This window comes from Leopardus geoffroyi, chromosome X (assembly GCF_018350155.1).
Source record: "Leopardus geoffroyi isolate Oge1 chromosome X, O.geoffroyi_Oge1_pat1.0, whole genome shotgun sequence".
In the NCBI taxonomy this organism is placed as follows: domain Eukaryota; kingdom Metazoa; phylum Chordata; class Mammalia; order Carnivora; family Felidae; genus Leopardus; species Leopardus geoffroyi.
Genome location: NC_059343.1, coordinates 16407315 through 16428839, shown reverse-complemented (window position 1 = coordinate 16428839; position 21525 = coordinate 16407315). Strand labels below are relative to the sequence as shown.

The following is a 21525-nucleotide window of genomic DNA, read 5'->3' as shown; positions in this document are numbered from 1 at the left end:
ACCCATATTGTACGTTATTCTGATTTTTGACTTTTACACATTTCAGACTAATGGAGTAAAGCATGATTAGCATTTCCTAACCTTTTCCAGTATTTCACATAATATTTGCATATGTGCAATCTGCCAAGCTCTGTAGTTTTTTGGCTGGATGGCATAATGGTGGGATGAGAGAGGATAAATACATTTGCCTCACTTTTAAACTATCCTTTTTGTCTGTACTCATTCTTTGGCCACATCATATAAAAATATACCACATGTATGAATGATCTCTTTCACCCTGCTTGGTGGGAAATTGACTATATTAGGTGGTGAAATAAGTATCTCAACACTCTCCTGTACTTTCTCATTGCTCTACATCTTTAGAAGTTAACTGTAGAAGTGTATGTATTACACAGTTCAGGCAAAAGAGAAGGGACAGGAAGTAGCATTTACTGAGCGTCTACTGTCCTTTGATGTATTCATTTAAGTGCAACATCTTTTTGAGATAGATATTATATGCATCTTACAAATAAAGACACTGAAGCTCAGAATGTTGAGTAACTTACCCAACATCAGGTAACAGCTGGGGTTTAAGCCTGGTAGTGAGGTTCGACCACATGTGTTTTGAAACTGTAGAAGTTGAAATATCAAGTCAGACTGATGGCCCATTGTAGCCTAATCTTTAGTGAAGCCAAAGGCCATTTTCAAAAAGGAAACTTCTTAGCTGCAAGAGTAATTATGCTCATTTCTAATAGATAACATTTGAGTCCTTATTTTGATGAAATGATACAAAAGATTTGTTGAAGTAAAAGTGCTTTTTAAAGTAGATATTTGTAAAGCTTCCCCAATATGTAGGACAACATTGGCTTTTATATTTTCCTAGCCTTAAAATTAAATTGTTCAAAATTTTCAGTCTTTGCTAAACTCACAAAGGAAGTAGATATTTTTGCAAAAGGTAGAACATAAACTGCGTTTAGATCATGTTTCACTTAATTTTTTTTCAGATTGCTTTGTTAGTATATTACTGTTAATTAGCTGAATGAGGAGCTTAGAAAAGAAAATACATTGTAAAATTTATGGATTACATGAAGATGAAAATAGTGAAGAGGCTGATTAGCAGATTCAGAAGTCATTCTGTAGAGGCTGTAGTAATACTATAGAAGATCACAACTAGAAAAAGATGAATCAAAAATTTGAGGTTTTCTTCATGAGATGAAGTGTAACAAGTATGGGACTTAGTTGCAGTAGAAGGAAGACAAGAATTTAATTGACAGAAAACTTAGTATGACTCAGCAATGTGTTTCAGACATTTCAAAAACAATGCATATGTGAACTGAATTAATAGAAGTTTGTTATCTAGGACAGGGGAGGTGATAATGTTCCTTACTCTGCATTGGTTGTATCAAGGTTGGAGTGTTAATCGAATGCGGTTCTGTATACCACCCTTTAAGATGAATTGAGTGCATGCTCAGAAAATTAGTCTCATCTGTCTAAAAGGAATGTTTGAAAGAACTTGAGTTATCTAGTGAAGAACAGACTCAGGATGATTTACAGTCATAGGTGTAGATTTACTTCCTGTGATTTTGCAGATAGACTATAGGCAAGTTAGTCATCGTATGTTAGTAATCCTACTAAAGGGAATTTGTAGCTGAGGAAAATTACTATATGATGAAGAATCTTATCTAGCAGCCAGTACTTTTTCTGAGATAGTTTAGTAGGCTGCCACATGAGTAGTACATTCTTGTTCTGATAGTGTTCAAATCTAGGTGAGAATGGCAAAAAAAGAATTGAAGCATATGATGTTTATTTGGAACAGAAGACTTTCAAGATCCCTTACCAATCCTAAACTTTTTTTGATTCAAAGATTAAAAGGACTTTGTGGGAGTGTTATTTTATCCTCAATGAAGCTACCTCACCTTAATAATAGTAATTTGCATTGGTACAGTTCTTTATGATTTATAAAGTACTTTCTTTTGAGTTATCTCAGTTTTGAGTCTAACACTAACCCTTTGGGTAGACAGGGCACGTATCCCCATTTTAAGCAGATAAGGTAGTAGGCTAGAGACTGTCTGAATTGCTAAAAATCATAAAACTTGTAAGTGGCAGACCTAAGGCTCTATCTCTGGTCTACCATTCCAAGTTTAGTGCTGTTTCTACTATACCAGTTTGCCTTAAAAAGTAAGTTATAAGTTGTGATTCTTGCTTTGTATGCACTGAAAATTACACGGAACAGATGGTTCTCAAATTATATTCCCATGGAAAGTGTAATTGTAGCTCAGTTAGACCAAGGGTTCTGAGAGTCAAATAATGGGGATCCATTCAGCAGATCTGTGTTATAGAAAGAGAACTCTGTGTACAATTAATGAGAAAACCTAGTTTGCACTACTAGATGAGTGATGGTACCATTCACTAAGATAGCAAATACGGGAGAAGTAGCAGATTGGTGGGCTGTGAAGGGGGTGACTGAATTTTGGATATAATTAAAATAGCTACCATTGATTGTTTATTAAGTTCCAGACCCTGTGCTTAGGATTTTATATCCTTTATCTCACTTAGCCTTTACAATACCTCTCTGAAGATGAGACTTTTTAATCTCTACTTTTCATATGAAGAAACTAAAGCATATTTTAAATAATTTGTCCAAGGCTTCACACTAAGTGTAAGAGCAGAAATTTGAATCTAGGTGTCTGACTCCAAAACCAGCATTCTTATGACCTCGTTTAAGGTTTATCTGTGATGTTAGGATAAAAACGATCAGTATTCAATTGAGTAAATGGTTGTGGCTTTTGGTAGAAAGATGTATCCTGGAGTTATTTGAGTCCTTACCATAGCAGTGAGCAATACTGTAGCTTCTGAAAGTGTCTTAGGATAATAAAGATTTTATACCTGCCTCCTCCTTTTCTGCATTTTAGCACCGTTTCTGTGCTTTGTAATATTGTATAGGTATTCCCTAACCTAGATGCATACTCTATGAGTGTTTGAAAATAAAAGGTGCTCTTTTTATGGGTCAGTATACCTGTGAGACCCTCTAGGATGGATCTCTAGGTTGGGGGTCATGTTTTCTTAACCCTTCATCTCCAGCTTGGCACCTAAATCTTAGCGTGAATGAAATGAAACGGGTGGGTGAATGGATGGATAAACAGGGATTTAGAGAGTAGACAGAGTTCAAATTCAAAGCATCTGCCTCATGTGGGTAGGGTAATGGGTGGGCTACCTTTCATATCCTAGTTGATAATGCTCCAAAGATGGTTAGCTTAGATCCTTGTACATTTGTTGAATTGACAAGTGGTCGGGGGCATTTACTCCTTTTTTCATTGAACTAATAGAGAAGATGTTGTGTTCCTGACTTCTGGTTTTGTTTTGTTATTAATTACACAAATAATACATATTCATTGTAGACACATCAGAAAATTCAAATACTCAAAACAAACATTTTAAATTGTCTAAAATTCTACCACCCAGAAATAGCCACTGTTAACATTTTGGTGTATACCCTTCCAGAGTTTTTCCCATAGAAATATATACATTGGAACATGTATATATTTATTTAAAATGGGATCATTACAATCCATATTGTTTTGTAAACTGCTTTTTCACTTATTACATGTGACTGTCTTTCCATGTCAATAAATTTACATCTTTATTATCATTTTTAATGACTGTATAGTATTCCATTATATGGATGTACCATCATATATTTAACTAGTTCTCTATTGTTAAGAATTTAGGTTTCCAATTTGGAGTTCTTTTTGGAAAAAGTTATGGTGAGCATTCTTGTATGTACATCTTTGCACACTTGTTTTAATACAGACTTAGATTATCTTCCTAAAAGGTTGTGCTGATTTATACTTTCCCTAGCAGTATATCCTGAGTGCTCTTTTCCCCATACTCATATTAGTGCTGGGTTTTATTTTTTCTGTAAATCATAACCAGTTTGAGAGGCAAAGGTATCTTTCTGTTAAATGTGTATCTTTGATTAGTACTAAGGCTAAACTCTTTTTTCCCTTATTGCTCATTTCTGTTGAGGTTCATCATTTTTCTCTTACAGGTTGGTAAAACAAAGGTCTTTATGTCATTGAGGATACCAGCCCTTTGTCATATGTTGCTTTTTTTGTAATCAATTTGTCTTTTTATCTTTTTTGTGTCTGGTAGATGACATTTTAAACTTTTATCAATTCAAATGTCATTTTTTTCCTTTATTATTTCCACCCTCCTTACCCCATAAGTATTACTTACCTATATTTTCTTATAATACTTATATAATTTTATTTTTGACATTTAAATGTTTAATCCATCTGGAATCGATTTTGATATGGAGATCTAGCTTACTTTTCAAATCCTGAAATAACTAATCATTGCCCTGATTAATCAGTCAATGGCGTTGGATTTTAGAATGTGTTTTGCCATAGGAAGTATTATAAATGATGTTTGGTGAGATTTAAATAATACTATTTGTAATTCATTTAACTATTAAAATAAACTCAAGGACTCACCTGGAAAGTTAATCATCATTTGTTATATAATTTCCATGGAAAAATGATTTTATAGTTAACTTATAAAGCACAACCGGTTGCATATTGACAACTACATACTTATCTGGTGGTTTGGTACTTCATTAGAATCCTGTAGGGGTGAAAATATTCTATTATGATTTTGCTTTGTCTGCCTTCATTTAATGTTAACTGATGTGAAATCTCTGTTGGTAACTTTCTGCTTGCTGTGCTTTTCACAGAATGGACAGCAAATTATGGATGAACCTATGGGAGAGGAGGAGATTAATCCACAAACTGTAAGTAAAATATTGTATCATAAGGGATATAGATAAATCAGATACCATAAAATTTAAGTATTCTTATTTTTTAACTGGACAAAATAATGATTCTACGGTATTAGAAACTCGTTTATGATTTCTTAATTTTACCAAAATATAATCTTGAATATGCCAGTGCCTTTTTTTTTTTTTAATTTTTTTTTTCAACGTTTATTTATTTTTGGGACAGAGAGAGACAGAGCATGAACGGGGGAGGGGCAGAGAGAGAGGGAGACACAGAATCAGAAACAGGCTCCAGGCTCTGAGCCATCAGCCCAGAGCCTGACGCGGGGCTTGAACTCACGGACCGCGAGATCGTGACCTGGTTGAAGTCGGACGCTTAACCGACTGCGCCACCCAGGCGCCCAATTTTAGTTTAGTTTGAGAGAGAGAGAGAGCATGAGCAGGGGAGGGGCAAAGAGAAAGGGGGAGAGAGAGAGAATCCCAAGCAGGCTCTGCACTGTCAGCACAGAGCCCAATGTGGGGCTCAAACTCATGAACCATTAGATCATGACCTGAGTCAAAATCAAGAGTCAACCACTTAACCTACTAAGCCACCCGGGGCCCCTGCCAGTGCCATTTTTAAAAACCGTTTAATGGAATGCCTGGTGGCTCAGTCGGTTAAGTGTCTGACTTTGGCTCAGGTCATGATCTCACGGTTTGTGAGTTTGAGCCCCACATCTGGCTCACTGCTGTCAGTGCAGAGCCTGCTTTGGATCCTCTGTCCCCCTTTCTCTCTGCCCCTCCCCCATTCGCACTCTCTCAAAAATAAATAAAACATTAAAAAAGAACTGTTTGATAAGACTGATCTTACGAAAAAGACAAAATAATTTGCTTTATGTTGTTGAAAGTTTTTCATTAGCACCTTACAGCTTATTTTTTAAAAAAAAATCACACTAACCATAGACACATTAGGACAAAAATATAAAGTGATTCTTTACAGAAATATTTAATGTATGGGCACCTGAGTGCTTCAGTTGGTTAAGCATCTGACTCTTGATTTCGGCTCAGGTTTCGTTGAGTTTGAGCCCCATATGAGCCTTAGAGCTGACAGTGTGGAGCCTGTTTGGGATTCTCTCTCTCTGCCCTTACCTCCCTCCCTCCCTCACTCGCTCACTGGCTCTTGCTCTCTAGCTCTCTCTCTCTCTCTCTCTCTCAAAATAAGTAAACATTTTTTAAGAAAGAAATAGTTAATGTAGAAGATAAACGTTCACCCCTTCCTCATCTTGTTTTTTTATTTACTCCTAAGTCCCCAGCACCTAGACCAGTGACTAGGACATAAAAGACACTCCTTAAATATTACATGAATGAATTAATAAATTCCCTGCCTATAAGAGATTCATTGTTAGAAGTTCAGTTATTATCTTTTTATTCCATACATAAGATCATTATTACTGATACTTACAAAATATATATACTCTCCAACTGTTCTTTTCACCTACTAAGTCTTGAACATCTTTTTATGGCAATTCATGTAGATCTGCCTTTTTTATTTATTTTTTAAGTTTGTTTATTTTGAGACAGCGATAGTACGAGTGGGGAGGGGCAGAGAGAGAGGGAGACAGAGAATTCCAAGCAGGCTCCATGCTGCCAGCACAGAGCCCAACACAAGGCTTGAACCCAGGAAACCATGAGGTCATGACCTGAACCAAAACCAAGAGTTGGACGCTTAACTGATTGAGCCAACCAGGCGCCCCAATCTGCCTCTTTTTAAATTGTTGCATGATATTCTATTTTATGCATGTCCTAGACTTAATATAATTTCCTCCTATTTATTTTTGGGAACTTGTGTTTCAGTAGGATATAGTTTTAGAGAAGGATGTGCTAGAACAATGGGTATGAACATCTAAATTTCAATAGACATTGCCAAATTGCTGTCCAAACCAAAAAGGTTGTAAAAGTGTCAGTGTATGAGAGTATCTGTTCAAGCATATCCTATTCAACCCTGGATATTATTAGACATTATTTTTCATTCAAGCCATTTTAAATAAATAATACTTTGTCATTTCAGTTTGCATCTCATTTGATTATTAGTGAAGTTGAGTATCCATGTATTACTGGCCTTTGTATTTTTGTGTTTCACCAACTTTCTTTTGTGTTGCTTATTATCTCCTCATGGTCTATGTGATCAAATACATTCTGGATATTAGCTCCATGTCTATAATGTCTCTTGCAAATGTTTTCTCCCTATTTAACACTTATTACGTGGTCTTTCATTGTATGTGTACAGAAGTTTTCATTTTTAAATGGTCAGATCTGACTTCTGGGTTTTATATTTCAGTTAGAAGATCCTTCCCAGCCCCAAGGTGATAAAAATATCCTCTTACATTTTCATCTGCCACCTATGATTTCGTGTTTTACATTTAGGTCTGTGGTCTACTTGGAATTTTAGTTCCCATTATGATGTAGAAATCTCACTTTTCTTTCCAAATAGCCTTTTGTCCTAACCTCTACTTACTGAACAAATAAAATCTATACAGCTTACTCATTCAAGATTCCTCTTTTATCATATATAAAATTGCCGTGTACTCCATGTATTAGTTTCCTAGGGCTGCCCTGACAAAGTACCACAAACTGGGTGGCTTGAAATAACAGAAATTTATTCTCTTCTCATACAGTCAAGAAAGACTAGAAGTCCAAAACCAAGGTGTTGACAGAGTAATGCTCTCTGAAGGCTTTGGGAGAGGATCTTTCCTTGACTTTTCCAGTTTCTGGTGCCTGTCAGCAGTCCTTGGTGCTCCTTGGACACATTACTCCAATCTCTACTTCTGTTGTCACATGGTGTTTTCCCTATAAGTCTCCATGTCCAAATTGCCTTCTTCACATAAGGATACTAGTTATTGGATTAGGGCCCATCTTACTCCATTATGACCTCATCTTAACATTATTAAATCTACAAAGACCTTATTTTCAAATAAGATCACATTCATAGGTCCTGGGGATTAGAAATGGAACATACCTTTTTGGAGGACACAGTTCACTTCATAGCATCCCTGAATGTCTCACATACATTTTCAATTACTGTACTTTTACTATGTTTTTTTTATGTGGCAAGGCAAGCCCTCCCACCTTTTTACTTTTCAGAATTGTGGTCTTATACATCTTCCAGATGAACTTTGCAATCAATTTATCAAGTACTCCTGAAAAGGTTATTGGGATTTTTATCAAAATTCCATTAAATTTTCTGATTAACATGTAATTTAAAAATTATTTTAATAATGTTGAGTCTTCACTTCCCAAGAACATTTACTCTGATATTCTCTTATATTCTTTATCAAAATTTTATGGTTTCTTATAGTATTATACATTAATCTATTAAGATAATTCGTGGGTATTTTATAGTTTTTGTTATATTATAAGTGGGATTTCTTTTCTGCTGTCTTCCATCCAGTTATTGCTAGTATATAAAAATGTTTTATGTTTTTTATGCTTTTTAACATTTTGGGAAAGTTTTCAGAAATCATGCAAATTGTCATGAACATTTTGTCACTTATGAAAGAGTAAGATCATTGTACTCCTCTTAAAATCATCAGTAGTTTTGTGCTTCCTTTAAATAAAGTCCAAACACTGCAGTGTGACCTATCAGGCCCTGTATAATAAGGCCTTTGTGTACTTCTCTGTGTCAGCCACATTCCTCTGCCCTCTCCTGAAAGTGTACTCACTCCAGTGTATCAGGTTCTCTTTTGCTTATGGGCCTTCATGGGTGATAGTCCCTCTCCCAGATTTCTTTTCCCTTAGCACCTCCCTCCAGTTAATTCCCAGTTATCCTTCAGGTCCAAGTTTGATATCCCTTCAAATGAGGTATCTTCCTGACAGAACTACCATTTCCATTTCTGCCTTGAGCTAAGTGTTTTTCCTTTGTGCTTCCATAGCAACCTGTGAGTATACCCTAAATGGCAATATCACATTAGATCCCATTACTTATTTACTTATTCCCTAGTGAACTGTGAGCTGCATGAGGCATTGACTGTGTCTGATTTATTCCTTGTTTTAAATCCAGTACCCAGTAGGTGTTCAATAAGTGCTTGTTAATTAAATGAATGCATAAACTAAGTGTTAGCTAACACAGGGTCCCAGGCCTGTGCCTGGGACCTGTGCCTGAGGGTACCTTCACAGTTAGTCTGGATTTCTACACCTCCCAAGCTATTTGAGGCATTCTACTTCATTCATCTGTAGTATATATTTATTAGCATTTAAGCAAACATAAAAACAAATAGTAAGTGTTAATATTGATTTTTCTGCCACCAGTTACCTATTTTTCCTTATGTAACACTTTCTTTGGAAGGAAAACCTTCAAATTTTTTATTCTCTCTAGTTTAAAACCATTTTCCATTGTGATATTATATGGCTTATACTTTCCCTCAGAACATTAGTAACATTTACATCTGGAAGAACATCGCATTTTAGAGATAGGGTTGAAAAAAATGCAGGACTAAAATATTACTAGCAGTGTGGATCAAGTTGTTTAGCAGATCATTCCAGATTATAGGAATTAGGATTGAGTATAAGACAAAAGCCTAATATTTACTAGTTCTTTAATGGTATTAAATCCAAAAGATTGTCAAAATATATATTAGCCTTATACTTTTAAATTGTATTCGCCTTTAATGTACGATTAAAAGTTTTCATTTTGTCAATTACTGATAATTTAAATAGCAAAAATGGAGATCTTGCATTAGTTATGTGTTTGATGCATAACAAATTACCCTGGATTTAGTATCTTAAAACAACATACTTTTCTTATCTCACAGTTTCTATGGGTCATAAATCTGGAAGACCCAGCTTAACTGGGTCCTTGGTTCTCTGAACCCTTGGTTCAGAGTCTCACAGATTGCAGTGAAGGAGTTGGCCAGGGCTAGATTCTCATCTGAACTTTGACTGAAAAAGGTTCTGCATCCAAGCTTACATGTTCATTAGCCCAGATTCTTGGCCCATAGAAACTGTGATTAATAATTATATCAATGGGAGCTTTTCAACTGGTGGGCTTTCTTGTAGGTTGATTGGCCCCTTTTAATGTAGAATGTAGAATATGATGAATAGCCAGTTTTGACCACAATAAGACCATAGGATAGATGGAGAGTAACAAGAGAGAATTAGCCTGGGTCCTTTATTGACCTAATGGTCTTGTGACACCTCTTCACCCTAATTTACCCTCTTACCTGTGGACTGCTCCATGAGAAAAAAAATAGGCACTTACCTTGTTTGAGCCATTGTATTTTGGGGTCTTTTTGTTATAGCTGTTTAGTCTGTACTCTGACTACTTCTAATCGTTCATTAGCCAAGTACTTAGTGAGTTTCTGCTGGGTACCAAGAACTCTGCTAGGCTGTTGGAGGCATACAAGCATTTAAGGGAAACTTTTAAGTCTTTAAATGGAAAAATAAAGTTGTTTTTGTCCTCTTCTCTTCTGGTAAATAATCACACAAAAAAGCAAGGAGAATAAGAAACAGAAACATGGTCTTTGAAGTTAGAAGACTTCTGTAATTTGAACCACAACATATAAATATGAGAAGCAGAAAAAGAGTCAGAACAAGAGGACCTAAGTGCTTTTAGAGGGCTATAGGGGCAGGAAGTATGCCTTATTTATTGCCCTCACAGCCCCAGAAGAGCTCAAGAATGAGGTTGCCAGGTACCATGGAAAGTGGAAGAATGCCATGAGGCTGAAAGCAGAGATTGGTTGAATGTCAATATAAACAGCCTCCATTCTCTTCCCTCTCCTACCCCTGGAAGAGATAGAAGATATTTTATAGAGAAAAATGAATCACAGTGGCTCCAGACTTAACAGAACCCAAAGTATAGTAGGAAGTGGGGTGAGGCACTGGGCTAGAAACAGGGAGATCAAGTGAGAACCTACTACTAAATGGCGTTATGCCCCCCTTCCCTTACCCATTACACCAACCAGGACCATATCTTCAGGCAGAAAAGTAAAGTCTTCTTTCCTGAAGAAATTGAATGGTCTTTCATAAAAGTCCTTCAGATAGTGACATTTAGGAGATCTTTAATGTAAAGGCTGCCTACTTGGCCAACTAACCTACAAAAATGCCTGACAGTTGACAAGCTCCAGGACATCTGGTCTACTCCCTAGTGCCTCACTTTTAAGTATGACTAAAAAGCCAAGTATCACTAGACATTTGAGGAAGTCTTCTAAATAAAAGAATAAGCTCTTGAAGGAACAACGTAGAAAAAAGGAAAAAGAAAAGTCAAATTACTATCTTTTGAGTGTTAAGAGACAAAATTGATAATCCTAAAATAAGAGTAGGATGCTGTTTTTATATAATCAGAAAAAGAATAAATTCTTAGAATTAAAAATGGGGTGGGGGGGTGCCTGAGTGGCTCACTTGGTTAAGGGTTCAACTCTTGATTTTGGCTCAGGTCACAATATCAGGGTCATAACACTGAGCCCCATGTCGGGCTCTGTGTTCTGCTTAAGATACTCTCTCTCCCTCTCCCCACTCTTTCTCTCTCTTTTAAAAAAAAAAGGGATAGGGATATCTTACATTTTAGTAGAATATTTAGAAGCTAATGTTAAGGAAATCTCCCAAAAAAGAGAATAAGAGAAAGAGATAGAAAATAGGAGATAAAAAGAAAAAGAAGCAATCTAACATCTGCCTAATAAGAATTCCGGAAAGAGACAACAGGGAAATGGAAAGGAAGAAATTAGATAAAGATACTTGTCCCCCACATTTTAATATCTCTAAAATCAAAATGTTTGTTAAAGTCAATGGTGTGACACATTCAAATTAGTATTTTTTTCTTCCATGATGATACAGTGATAATCATTCTCTTAGATTAAAAAAAAAAATTCCCCCAACATGAGGACTGTGAGTCTCTGGATTTAAACAGCATACCGAAAGCCTATTAATAAAAACAAACAGACAAGAATACCTACTCTCAAGAAGAATCATTATTGTGAATTCTCAAACACCAGTGATCAACAACCCTGGAAGTTTTGCTATGGACTGAATGTGTCCTCCCAAAATTTATATGTTGGAGCTTAATCCCCAACGTAATGGTTTTTGGAGGTGGGGCCTGTAGGAGGTAGTTAGGTCATGAGGGCAAATGCCTCGTGAATGGGATTAGTGCCATTATAAAAGAGACCCACAGACGCTCCTGGGTGGCTCAGTCCATTAAGCTTCTGACTTCAGCTTCCGCCTTCAGCTCAGGTCATGATCTCACAGTTTGTGAGTTTAGGCCCTGTGTCAGGCTCTGTGTGGACAGCATGGAGCCTGGAGCCTGCTTTGGATTCTTTATCTCTCTCTCTCTCTCTCTCTCTCTCTCTCTCCCCCCCTCCCTCCCCTCCCCTCCCCTCCTTCCCCTCCTCCCCCTCCCTTTCTCTCTCTGTCTCTCTCTCTCTCTCTCAAAAACAAACATTAAAAAACGAGAGAGAGGCACCAGAGAACTTGCCTGCCCCTTCTGCCATGTGAAGACACAGCAAGAAAATGACTGTCTATGAATGAAGAAACAGATTCTTACCAGACACTGATTCTGCTGACAGTTTGGATATGGACTTCCAAGCCTCCAAAACTCTGACATAAACCTCTCTTGTTTAGCATAAGTGACTCAGTGTATGGTATTCTGTTACAGCAGCCCAAATGGACTAAGACAAGCTTTTAGAGATTTTTTACATTTTTTTTAATGTTTATTTTATTTTTGAGACAGAGGGAGACAGAGCATGGATGGGGGAGGGTCAGAGAGAGAGGGAGACACAGAATCCGAAGCAGGCTCCAGGCTCTAAGCTGTCAGCACAGAGCCCAACGCGGGGCTCGAACTCACAGACCGTGAGATCATGACCTGAGCTGAAGTCAGAAGTTCAACTGACTGAGCCACCCAGGCGCCCCATTTAGAGATTTTTTAAATATATATAAAGGACTGGATATAAGAATGATATGAAACATTTCAACATTGAGTTAGAAGGCAAGGAATAATGCCTTTGAAATGCTTAGTGAAAATGATTTTCAACCAGGATATTTTCAGACCTATACCTATTTTTAGGAAGTTGCTGGAAAATGGGCTTTGCCAACGCTAGATGGTTGTTAACTAAGAAAAAGACATGTGATTCAGGCAACAAAGGATCCAACATTTATAAGCACAATGAAGACAGTTCCTTCCCATTGTGATGAATAAAGGGTGCTTCAGAAGACTGGTTCATTCTGTAGGCTTAGAGAGTACTCAGTCCAGATTGAAGCAGACAGATGATTCCAGGAAGGCTGTTTCCTAGGGAAAAAAAATAGAAGTGATGAATTATCCAATAGGTTGGAGTATTGAAAATTCACTTAAGAGGCAAAGTGAGAAGAATTTGAGATAGGCACCAAGAAAGCAAATTCTAAAACAAACCAACTTCAAACTTAAGAAGAAAACAGAAGTTGTACACAAGAAATACAACTGGAGTATATTTCTTAGCAGTGAACAATGTTTGCATAGTCATAATAATTATAAAAGCTAAATATTGATTTAACCATACCTTGCAATGTGAATGTTAAGTCATCTTAGAATAGAATGTCTGAAGATAATATCTGAAATTGAGGAGTCAAGAGGAAGTAATATAAGGTTATTCTTTTTCTTAAGTTTTTATTTAAATTCCAGTTAACACAGTATAATATTAGTTTCAGCTGTACAATATAGTGATTCAGCACTTCCATACATTACCAGTTGCTCATCACAACAAGTGCACTCCTTAATCCCCATCACCTGTCTCACCCATCCACCTGCCCACCTCCCCTCTGGTAACCATCAGTTCTCTATAGTTAAGAGTCTGTTTCCTGGTTTGCCTTTCATTTATTTCTCCTTTGTTTATTTGTTTTCTTTCTTAAATTCCACTATGAGTGAAATCATATTTGTTTTTCTCTGATGGACTTATTTCACTTAACATAATACTCTCTAGCTCCATCTATGTTGTTGTAAACAGCAAGATTTCATTCCTTTTTATGGCTGAGTAATATTCCTGTGTGTGTGTGTGTGTGTGTGTGTGTGTGTGTGTGTGTGTGTGTGTACACACCACATCTTCTTTATCCACCCATCAGTTGATGGACACTTGGGCTCTTTCCATAATTTGACTATTATAAATAATGCTGCTGTAAACATCAGGGTGCATGAAACCCTTTGAATCAGTACTTTTGTATTCTTCGGGTAAATACCTAGTGTGATTGCTGGGTAGTAAGGTAGTTCCATTTTTAACTTTTTGAGGAACCCCTGTACTGTTTCCTAGAGTGGTTGCACCAGTTTGCATTCCCACCAGTAGTGCAAGAGGGTTACCCTTTCTCCTCGCCAACGCCTGTTGTTTCTTATGTTGTTGTTTAGAAATAAATACCAGAGGGAGCAGTGAAAAGAGCTGGAAGGGTACCAGAAGCACTAGGTACTGCTGTTTGTCATATAAGCCTTGCAGCACTATTTGACCATTTAACCATTGATAAAAATTTAAGTTGACTAGAATTTAAAATAAAATTAGTATAACTGATGTAATTAGGTAATTCACAGAAGACATAAAATTTTGGTATAGGTTTTTAGAAATAAATGTCAATATTTGGGTGAAGGCATTCTCATGGGAAAATGGAGTAAACAAAAGCTAAAAGTGGGGAGGGGAATGTGAGAGGTAGCTACATCAGTTTGACTAAAATGATAATCATAAAAGTAAGCCAAATTTCTCCTAAACAAAATACTTCCACTCAGACCCTCTTGATATATGGAGCTGCCCTTGTGTTGTCTCTTGAACATGTCTACTGGTTTCTGTTTGTGGTAGAGCCATTTTATTCTAGCTGGATTGTTTCCCTTCTTCCCACCTCATCTCTTCTCTCTTCCCTTTGTTCTTTGTCCTGCAGTCTGCCTTCTTCCCATATCGTAGATCCACTTCTCTTCCATCTTCTGGAATTTCAGTACTCTTTTCCTTTATTTTTACTTTTAAAAGGGTCAATCCTTTCCTGTCTTTACTCACCTGAAGTAAAAACTTTTATTTCCTCCATGTATCATAAAATGTAAGAAAATTTATCCAATTAAATTGATTCATACTGGAATATAACAGGAATGTTTGCATATTAATCCATATTTACGTATAACTTGTTGAATTTCTCACCAGTTAACTTGTTCTAGCCAGTGTCTTTTGTTCTCCGCACCCCCTGCTGGGCACTTGACTATTTTTAGCCTTTATTCTGGTGGAGCTGGGGAGAGACTACCTTGATAGCAGAAGGTAGAGTGCTATGTAGTATATCAAGCCAAGATATCTTCCTGGACTCCAGAATTTTCCATCTTTTCTCAGCTGGCTAGAGGATTCCATGCTCTTCATGATCCATGCTGAAGAAATAGGGAGTCTTGATTGTTTAAGTCTCTACAGTCATCCTGGAACCATCATTAAAACAATTTCTTGCTTAGTAGGGAAATAATTATCTTAATGGTTCTTGCAGTACCAGGCAAATGTTCTTCTGAGGCTTCAGAATTAAAGGAGATAATTAAGTGCCTAGCACAAAGTAGGAACGCAGTAAGTGTTCATTTTTCTGTCTTCTTCCTTCCAGAGTGTGATCCTAGTCTTTCAGACTTCACCAGAGATAAAGTATGCCTCTTAGGAACTATGGTGATATGCATTAATTTTGTGGCTGACAATAGGCCTGGCCTCAGAAAAAAAATATGAAATGGGTTACTTTTCTCTTAACTTGGTCCTTTGACCCTTCCATTTCTCTTATTTATTTCCAGTGACTGTGAATACATTAATTACTTATGACATCAACTTCATAATATTATATGACTATAGTCTTAAACACTGTATTTATCAACTCAGTCTTTGTAGCTCTTGTATCATAGTCCCTTGCATGATTGTCAAGAATTGGAGAAAGCTTGGGGGTACCTGGGTGGCTCAGTCGGTCGTGCATCCGACTTTGGCTCAGGTCATGATCTCATGGTTCACTAGTTCGAGCCCTGCATCAGGCTCTGTGCTGACAGCTCAGAGCCTGGAGCCTGCTTCAAATTCTGTGTCTGCCTCTCTCTCTGCCCCTCCCTGACTCAAGCTCGCTTGCCCTCTCTTCTCCCTCCCCCTCTCTCTCTCTCTCTCAAAACTAAACATTAAAAAAATTTTTTTTTATTGGAGAAAGCTTGTTAGAAGCAATAGTGATAAAAATGCCTTAAAAAGATACAGGGAAGATAGTTCATAGATGACCTTAAATGCCAGGTTAAGGAGTAGTACCCCTATGAAGGACACAGCACCCTGAAATTCCCCCTGTTCTTTTAACATCCCCTGAAGTCATGATAGACCTTTAGCAGTAGTTTCTTCCAATTTCCACATGATGCTCTAGCTTTGGTTCATATAGCAACCCTGAGGCTGCAGTAATGTGTATAATGGCCTTCATAGTATCCAGGGAATTTTACCAGTTCCCAGTTGTCTGCTGATTTCCTCCATTTCCTTGAAGTTTCCCTCATGCTGCCTTAAAACTTGCATTTGAACATCCAAAGTGATACTCATAGCCACAAGTCCAGCATATAACTTGCACACCTCTTGCAGTCACCATGGGTCAAACACAAAATAATCTATAGAAAGGGAAACTAGCAGAGTAGACAATAGACAGTGAAAAACCCACTCAACACAGGCAAGTACAATAGAGTGCTCATTGGCAGGGAACATTTGTGGAGTGGTATATTAACGACACTTACTAATTGTGTAGAGTATTGTGTGTTGTTCTAACTCATTGGCTGAGAGTATATTTTAGCACTCAGAGCATGGGAAAAATACACTCTAGTACATGTAAGTGTATAGCAGTTAGGAAAATATTTCTGAGATAAATAGCATTATAATTAGCCTGCATGGTGGCATTAAATGGAGTATGTGTACAATAGGCAAAATTTCCAAGTATGTAAGGTTTCCCTTTGCTACATTTTTGGCTTTCTTTCAGGGCTATTTTTTCACTCCCTAGTGTCCCTTTCATCCACCCCTAAGAGCTTTTAAAAAAATAAAATATCCCCCCTTTTTTTCATGGTTTGCCTACCTCATATGGGACCTCTGATCCAAAATTGCTTCTCCTTTGCTGGAGTCTACACATTTTTTTGTCAATTTGAGTGATCTAATCCACAATTGGAAAGAGAGAAAACTGATTTGATTAAGTTCTGCTTAAGTATAAATGGTTTATTAAGTCAATCTGAAATACTGTCATATATTCAAAGTCGTAACCTCTGTACCTACATGAAGAAAACAACACAAAAACACGTGTGGATTAGTTGATGAGCAGTACCACATAGGATGTATCCCTGCTTACTGCAGTATTCTTACCTCGGGCGTTGGTGCAGCTGCCCCCTTGCGCTCTCTCCATACTCATGGGAGATGTTGCAAGTGGAACACAGCATGCTTTCCATTGAGACAGGATCTTAGAAGGAACCCCTTTCACTGGTCTAGGAAGTCACTACTATCTGGTTCGGGTTCGTGATATTTCCTATCTCTGATTTAAAACCTTAGAACTTTAGCACTTTGTAACATTATCTACTGATGGATGTGTGCTAGAGAGTAACTCTTCTGTACTTAAGTGGAAAACCTTAGATATTAAACCTTTCAGGGTTTGAAAAATTTGTCCATACAAAAAATTGTATCCAAATAAGTCATTTTATTTTTATTTTTTATTTTTATCTTTTTTGTTTTGTTTTTAAAGAACTCATTTTAGAAAATATGTTCATTTTAAGTTGCTGTCGTAGGGGTTGATTTTTCCCCAGCATGGTTCAGCTGTCGTGGAGTTATGAAAATGGTTGGTGATTGGGTTTGGCCAGGGTTGGTGTTTTTCCAGACGAATATAATGTATGGTGTAGAAAAGCATTCAGAAACTCTGCTATGGACCCTCTACTGAGCTATCTTTCTTCTGGGTCTTATCACAAGTTTTAGTACCTCCTGGTTTGTGTCCTAAGTCAGCCACTGGCCGTACGTAATACGTGCTCCTTCCCCAGATAGACTTGCCTGGTTATGCTCCCACCAACATCACAGCCCTTCCCACTTGCAAGAAAGTGTGAACTTGGGCAGCAGCTTCCTTAACTTCTCTTTATGCCTCAGTTATTTCATCTCTAGTATGGATAATAGTACTTAGTGTGGTAAGAATTAACAAATAATTTCATGTAACCACAGTGCTTAGAATACAGTATCTTAAATGATATTGTTAGAAATATATTTGAAAGAAAAATTTATTAATAAATGAGAATTCAAATAAAGGATCTAAGGATTCCGTGAAAGAAGCTAGAAAAATAACTACAAAGTGAACTTACAGAAAGTCAGAGGAAGGAACTAAATACAGATTCCAAAGTCAGTGAAGGAGAAAACAGGAGGTGAGATAAAAGGCAGATATACAACATTCAGAAAGCAAAACACAATATAATCATAGATAGGAAAGAGTTTCTAACATCATAACAACAGAAATATTTATAGGTGAAGTGATATAATGTCTGGGATTTGCTTCAAAATAATTAATTATGGGAGTAGGGTGAAGTGAGTGTATGCAGCTAGATTGGCGGTGAGTTGGTCATTGTTACAGCTGAGTGTTGGGGACATGAGCGTTTCTTATGCTATTCTGTCTAGTTTTGGATATGCTTGAAATTTTCCATAAGTTTAATTTTGAAAACAGAATACTAAGTGTAACTATATACTAATACAAAAGTCTTGCTGAAATATGTGCTTTTCTAGGAAAATCTAGATGGTATCATTTACAAAGGTATAGAAAACTTAATATACCAATAGCAAGGGAGAAATTTAAGCTATTAAACTCTGTGCCTCCCAACTACGGTGCCTATGATTTCCTGGAGAAATCTTTGAAAATTTTAAGAAATAGATCATTTAAATTGTGGTTTTTAAATTGTCCCAAAGCATAAGAAAAATTTGCATTGCCTTCTAGTTTATTTTGTAAAGTTAACAAGGCCCTAAAAATGAAAATTAACACACAAAAGGAAATTGTGCCAATTTAACTTATGAGTATATATGCAAAAATCCTTTTAAAAATTTACAAATCATGGGCTCCTGTATGGCTCAGTCAGTTAAGCGTCTGACTTTGGCTCGGGTCATGATCTCATGGTTTGTGAGTTCAAGCCCCACATCAGGCTTGCTGCTATCAGCACAGCCTGCTTTGGATCCTCTGTCCCCCTCACTCTCTGCTCCTCTCTCTCTCTCTCAAAAATAAATAAAACATCAAAAATAAAATAAATTATAAATCAAATACATATATTAAAATAATGGATTTTTCCCAGAAATACAGACCGTAGGACATTTGTTGATCTGCATTATCGAATCTTTAGGTCAAAGGAGATACACTAAGTAATTATATTAATAGATAAGAAGACATTTTATAAAATAGACTATTCATGCCTGTTTTAGTAAAGAGAAAGTCTGACCTTAACATAATAAAACACTGTCTAAAACCAAATACTGACATCGTATCTGAATGATTTAGGGAGTATATTCCCAAGTCAGGATGAAGTAGTGTTTATTAGTGCTTGCTTTACAGTCCATAGACTGAGAAATTGGGGTCTTGTTCTGTGATGGGAAGCCATTGAAGAATTTGAGGCAGGGGCATGACCCAGTCTGATTTCTGTTTTAAGATTATTCTGGCTGTGGGACGCCTGAGTGGCTCAGTCAGTTAAGTGTTGGCTCTTGATTTCAGCCCAGGTCATGATCTCGCAGTTCGTGAGTTCAAGCCCCACATCAGGCTTTGCACTGACAGTGTGGAGCCTACTTGGGATTCTCTATCTCTCTGCCCTGCCCACCCCCCTCAATAAATAAATAAATAAATAAATAAATAAATAAATAAATAAATAAATTTTAAAAGATTATTCTGGCTGTATACTAAGCCTCAGTATACAGAGTATACTGTAGCAGAGTTGACAGAGAACATATGGCCTACAAAGTCAAAAAGCATTTACCGTCCAGCCCTTTATAGAAAAAAGGGATACATGCATATAGTAGGATTCAAGTGTATGCATGTGTGTATACAGAAAAAAAACTGGAAAGAAAAGCACCAAATAAAATTGTGGTTTTTTTCTTTTGTTTTTCTCCTTCTTGTTCATTATTTAAGTTTTCTGTAATGGACATGCATACTTTTTATAATAAAATTTACTTTTTTAAATAATAAGGAAAACATTAAAACCAGTAAGATAAAAGAATAAAGAAAAACTAGCTGAAATTTTAATAACAAATTTAAGTAAAGTTAAAAGAGGCAGGATAAACATAAACAATAATATCTAGTTTCATGCACACAACCGCACAAGTAGTGTCCATTTCAGATTTCAGCATATGCTTCTTACTCAGGCAGGCTTTATTTGAATTCCTACTATATGCTCTTTGCTATGGAGATACAAAAGTAAGTATGGTGCCTGTTCTGAAGAACAATCTGGCAGGGGCAGTGGCATGGACTTAAACAGTAATCAGTGCCCTAAGCAGTGTACCAAAGGGCCTAAGAGCTTTCATTTTTGGTTAGGAAATAGCTAACACCCAAATAAAGCAGTTGCTCTGTGATGAGTCTTAATATAATTATAAGGGATTCTAATCACCTGAACTAGTCTTATAACTTTATTTGTGGTACCTTGTGATGTAGAGAAGTTTTTGAATATTATAATCAAATCTGTATCAATATTTTCCTCTATGGCTTCTCCATTTCCCAAATAACCAACTGTCCTAATACCTCCCTCCCTCAGATGTAAAGTGTCAAGTTTATTCTTTTACTCTTTTTCTCGCCCTGTTTATCTTTTACATAGCAGTACCACACTGTTTTAATTAAGGTATTATTTCAACTCAGGAAAACTTATTTTAGGTTTCGGTATTTGAAATACTGCTTCATTCTCTTAGTGCTGATATTAAAAAGCACAGCACACAGCAAAATGTGACTGTTAACATGAGCATCAGTAGTCATTAAAGCCAATTCAGACTAATCCTTTAAATTCCAAAAAGGTTATTTGGTTGTTCCTTAAGTATTACTTGAATAAAGTTGATAACTGCTGTATAGAGACACTCCTATTTTGTTTTGTACATCTTAATCAGTTGTGCATTAACCATGCTGTTTGTTTGCTGCTCCTTGGCAGTCTTAAGAGACACCTCATGTTTAGACTACAGTTTTATGTTAGGTGGTTGTCCTAACCTTGTTGCCCTTTTGTAGCATTGTAATGAGACTTAAATAATTCCTTCTGGAAATGGGCAGGTTCATGTTCTGATGGAAAATCAATCTTAAGTGCTTTCCTTAAGATTGGTGAAAAATTCAGGCATGCATTTTTAATCAAGAGGACAGCACAATCTCCTAGCAGAATTCAGAATTTTATCTTGGACGTTTATCTGGGTCCCAGTTGATTCTAAAGATTTTTCTGTTTTTTTTTTTTTTTGTTTTTGGTTTGTTTTTTTTTGGGGGGGGGGGGCGGTTAGAGAGCGCATGCGAGCAAGAGAGAGAGGCAGAGGGAGACAGAGAGAATCCCAAGTAGGCTCCATGCTCAGCATGGAGCCCAACACGGGGCTTGATCCCACAACCCTGGGATCATGACCTGAGCTGAAATCAAGAGTCGGATACTCAACCGACTGAGCCACCCAGGCACCCCTCCCAGTTGATTCTAATGTATTATATAGGATAATTTTTTAAATTGAGCAATTTTTTTATTCTTTAACTTCGATTATGTCATTTGTAAAATATTGCCATAAAAATTAAATTTAGCAGCAACATTTATAGAACATAGCTGCAAAATTGTGATCTGACAGGAAGAGCCATACGGCACCTGTAAGCACCCAATGGACGCTCTAATGTTTGCTCAGTAAAGG

At 36.8% G+C, this 21525-nt stretch overlaps 1 protein-coding gene across 6 annotated transcripts in view; it reads left to right on the top strand.

Annotated features, from left to right (window-relative positions):
- The window catches only part of RPS6KA3 (ribosomal protein S6 kinase A3), a 120718-nt gene that overhangs the window by 27891 nt on the left and 71302 nt on the right, over positions 1-21525 (top strand). For all 6 annotated transcript variants that reach the window (XM_045472442.1, XM_045472440.1, XM_045472444.1 and 3 more), the window contains one exon: positions 4712-4768. In XM_045472442.1, the coding sequence (XP_045328398.1) occupies positions 4727-4768 (42 nt within the window). In that variant the 5' untranslated portion in view covers positions 4712-4726. The remainder of the gene's footprint in view (positions 1-4711; positions 4769-21525) is intronic.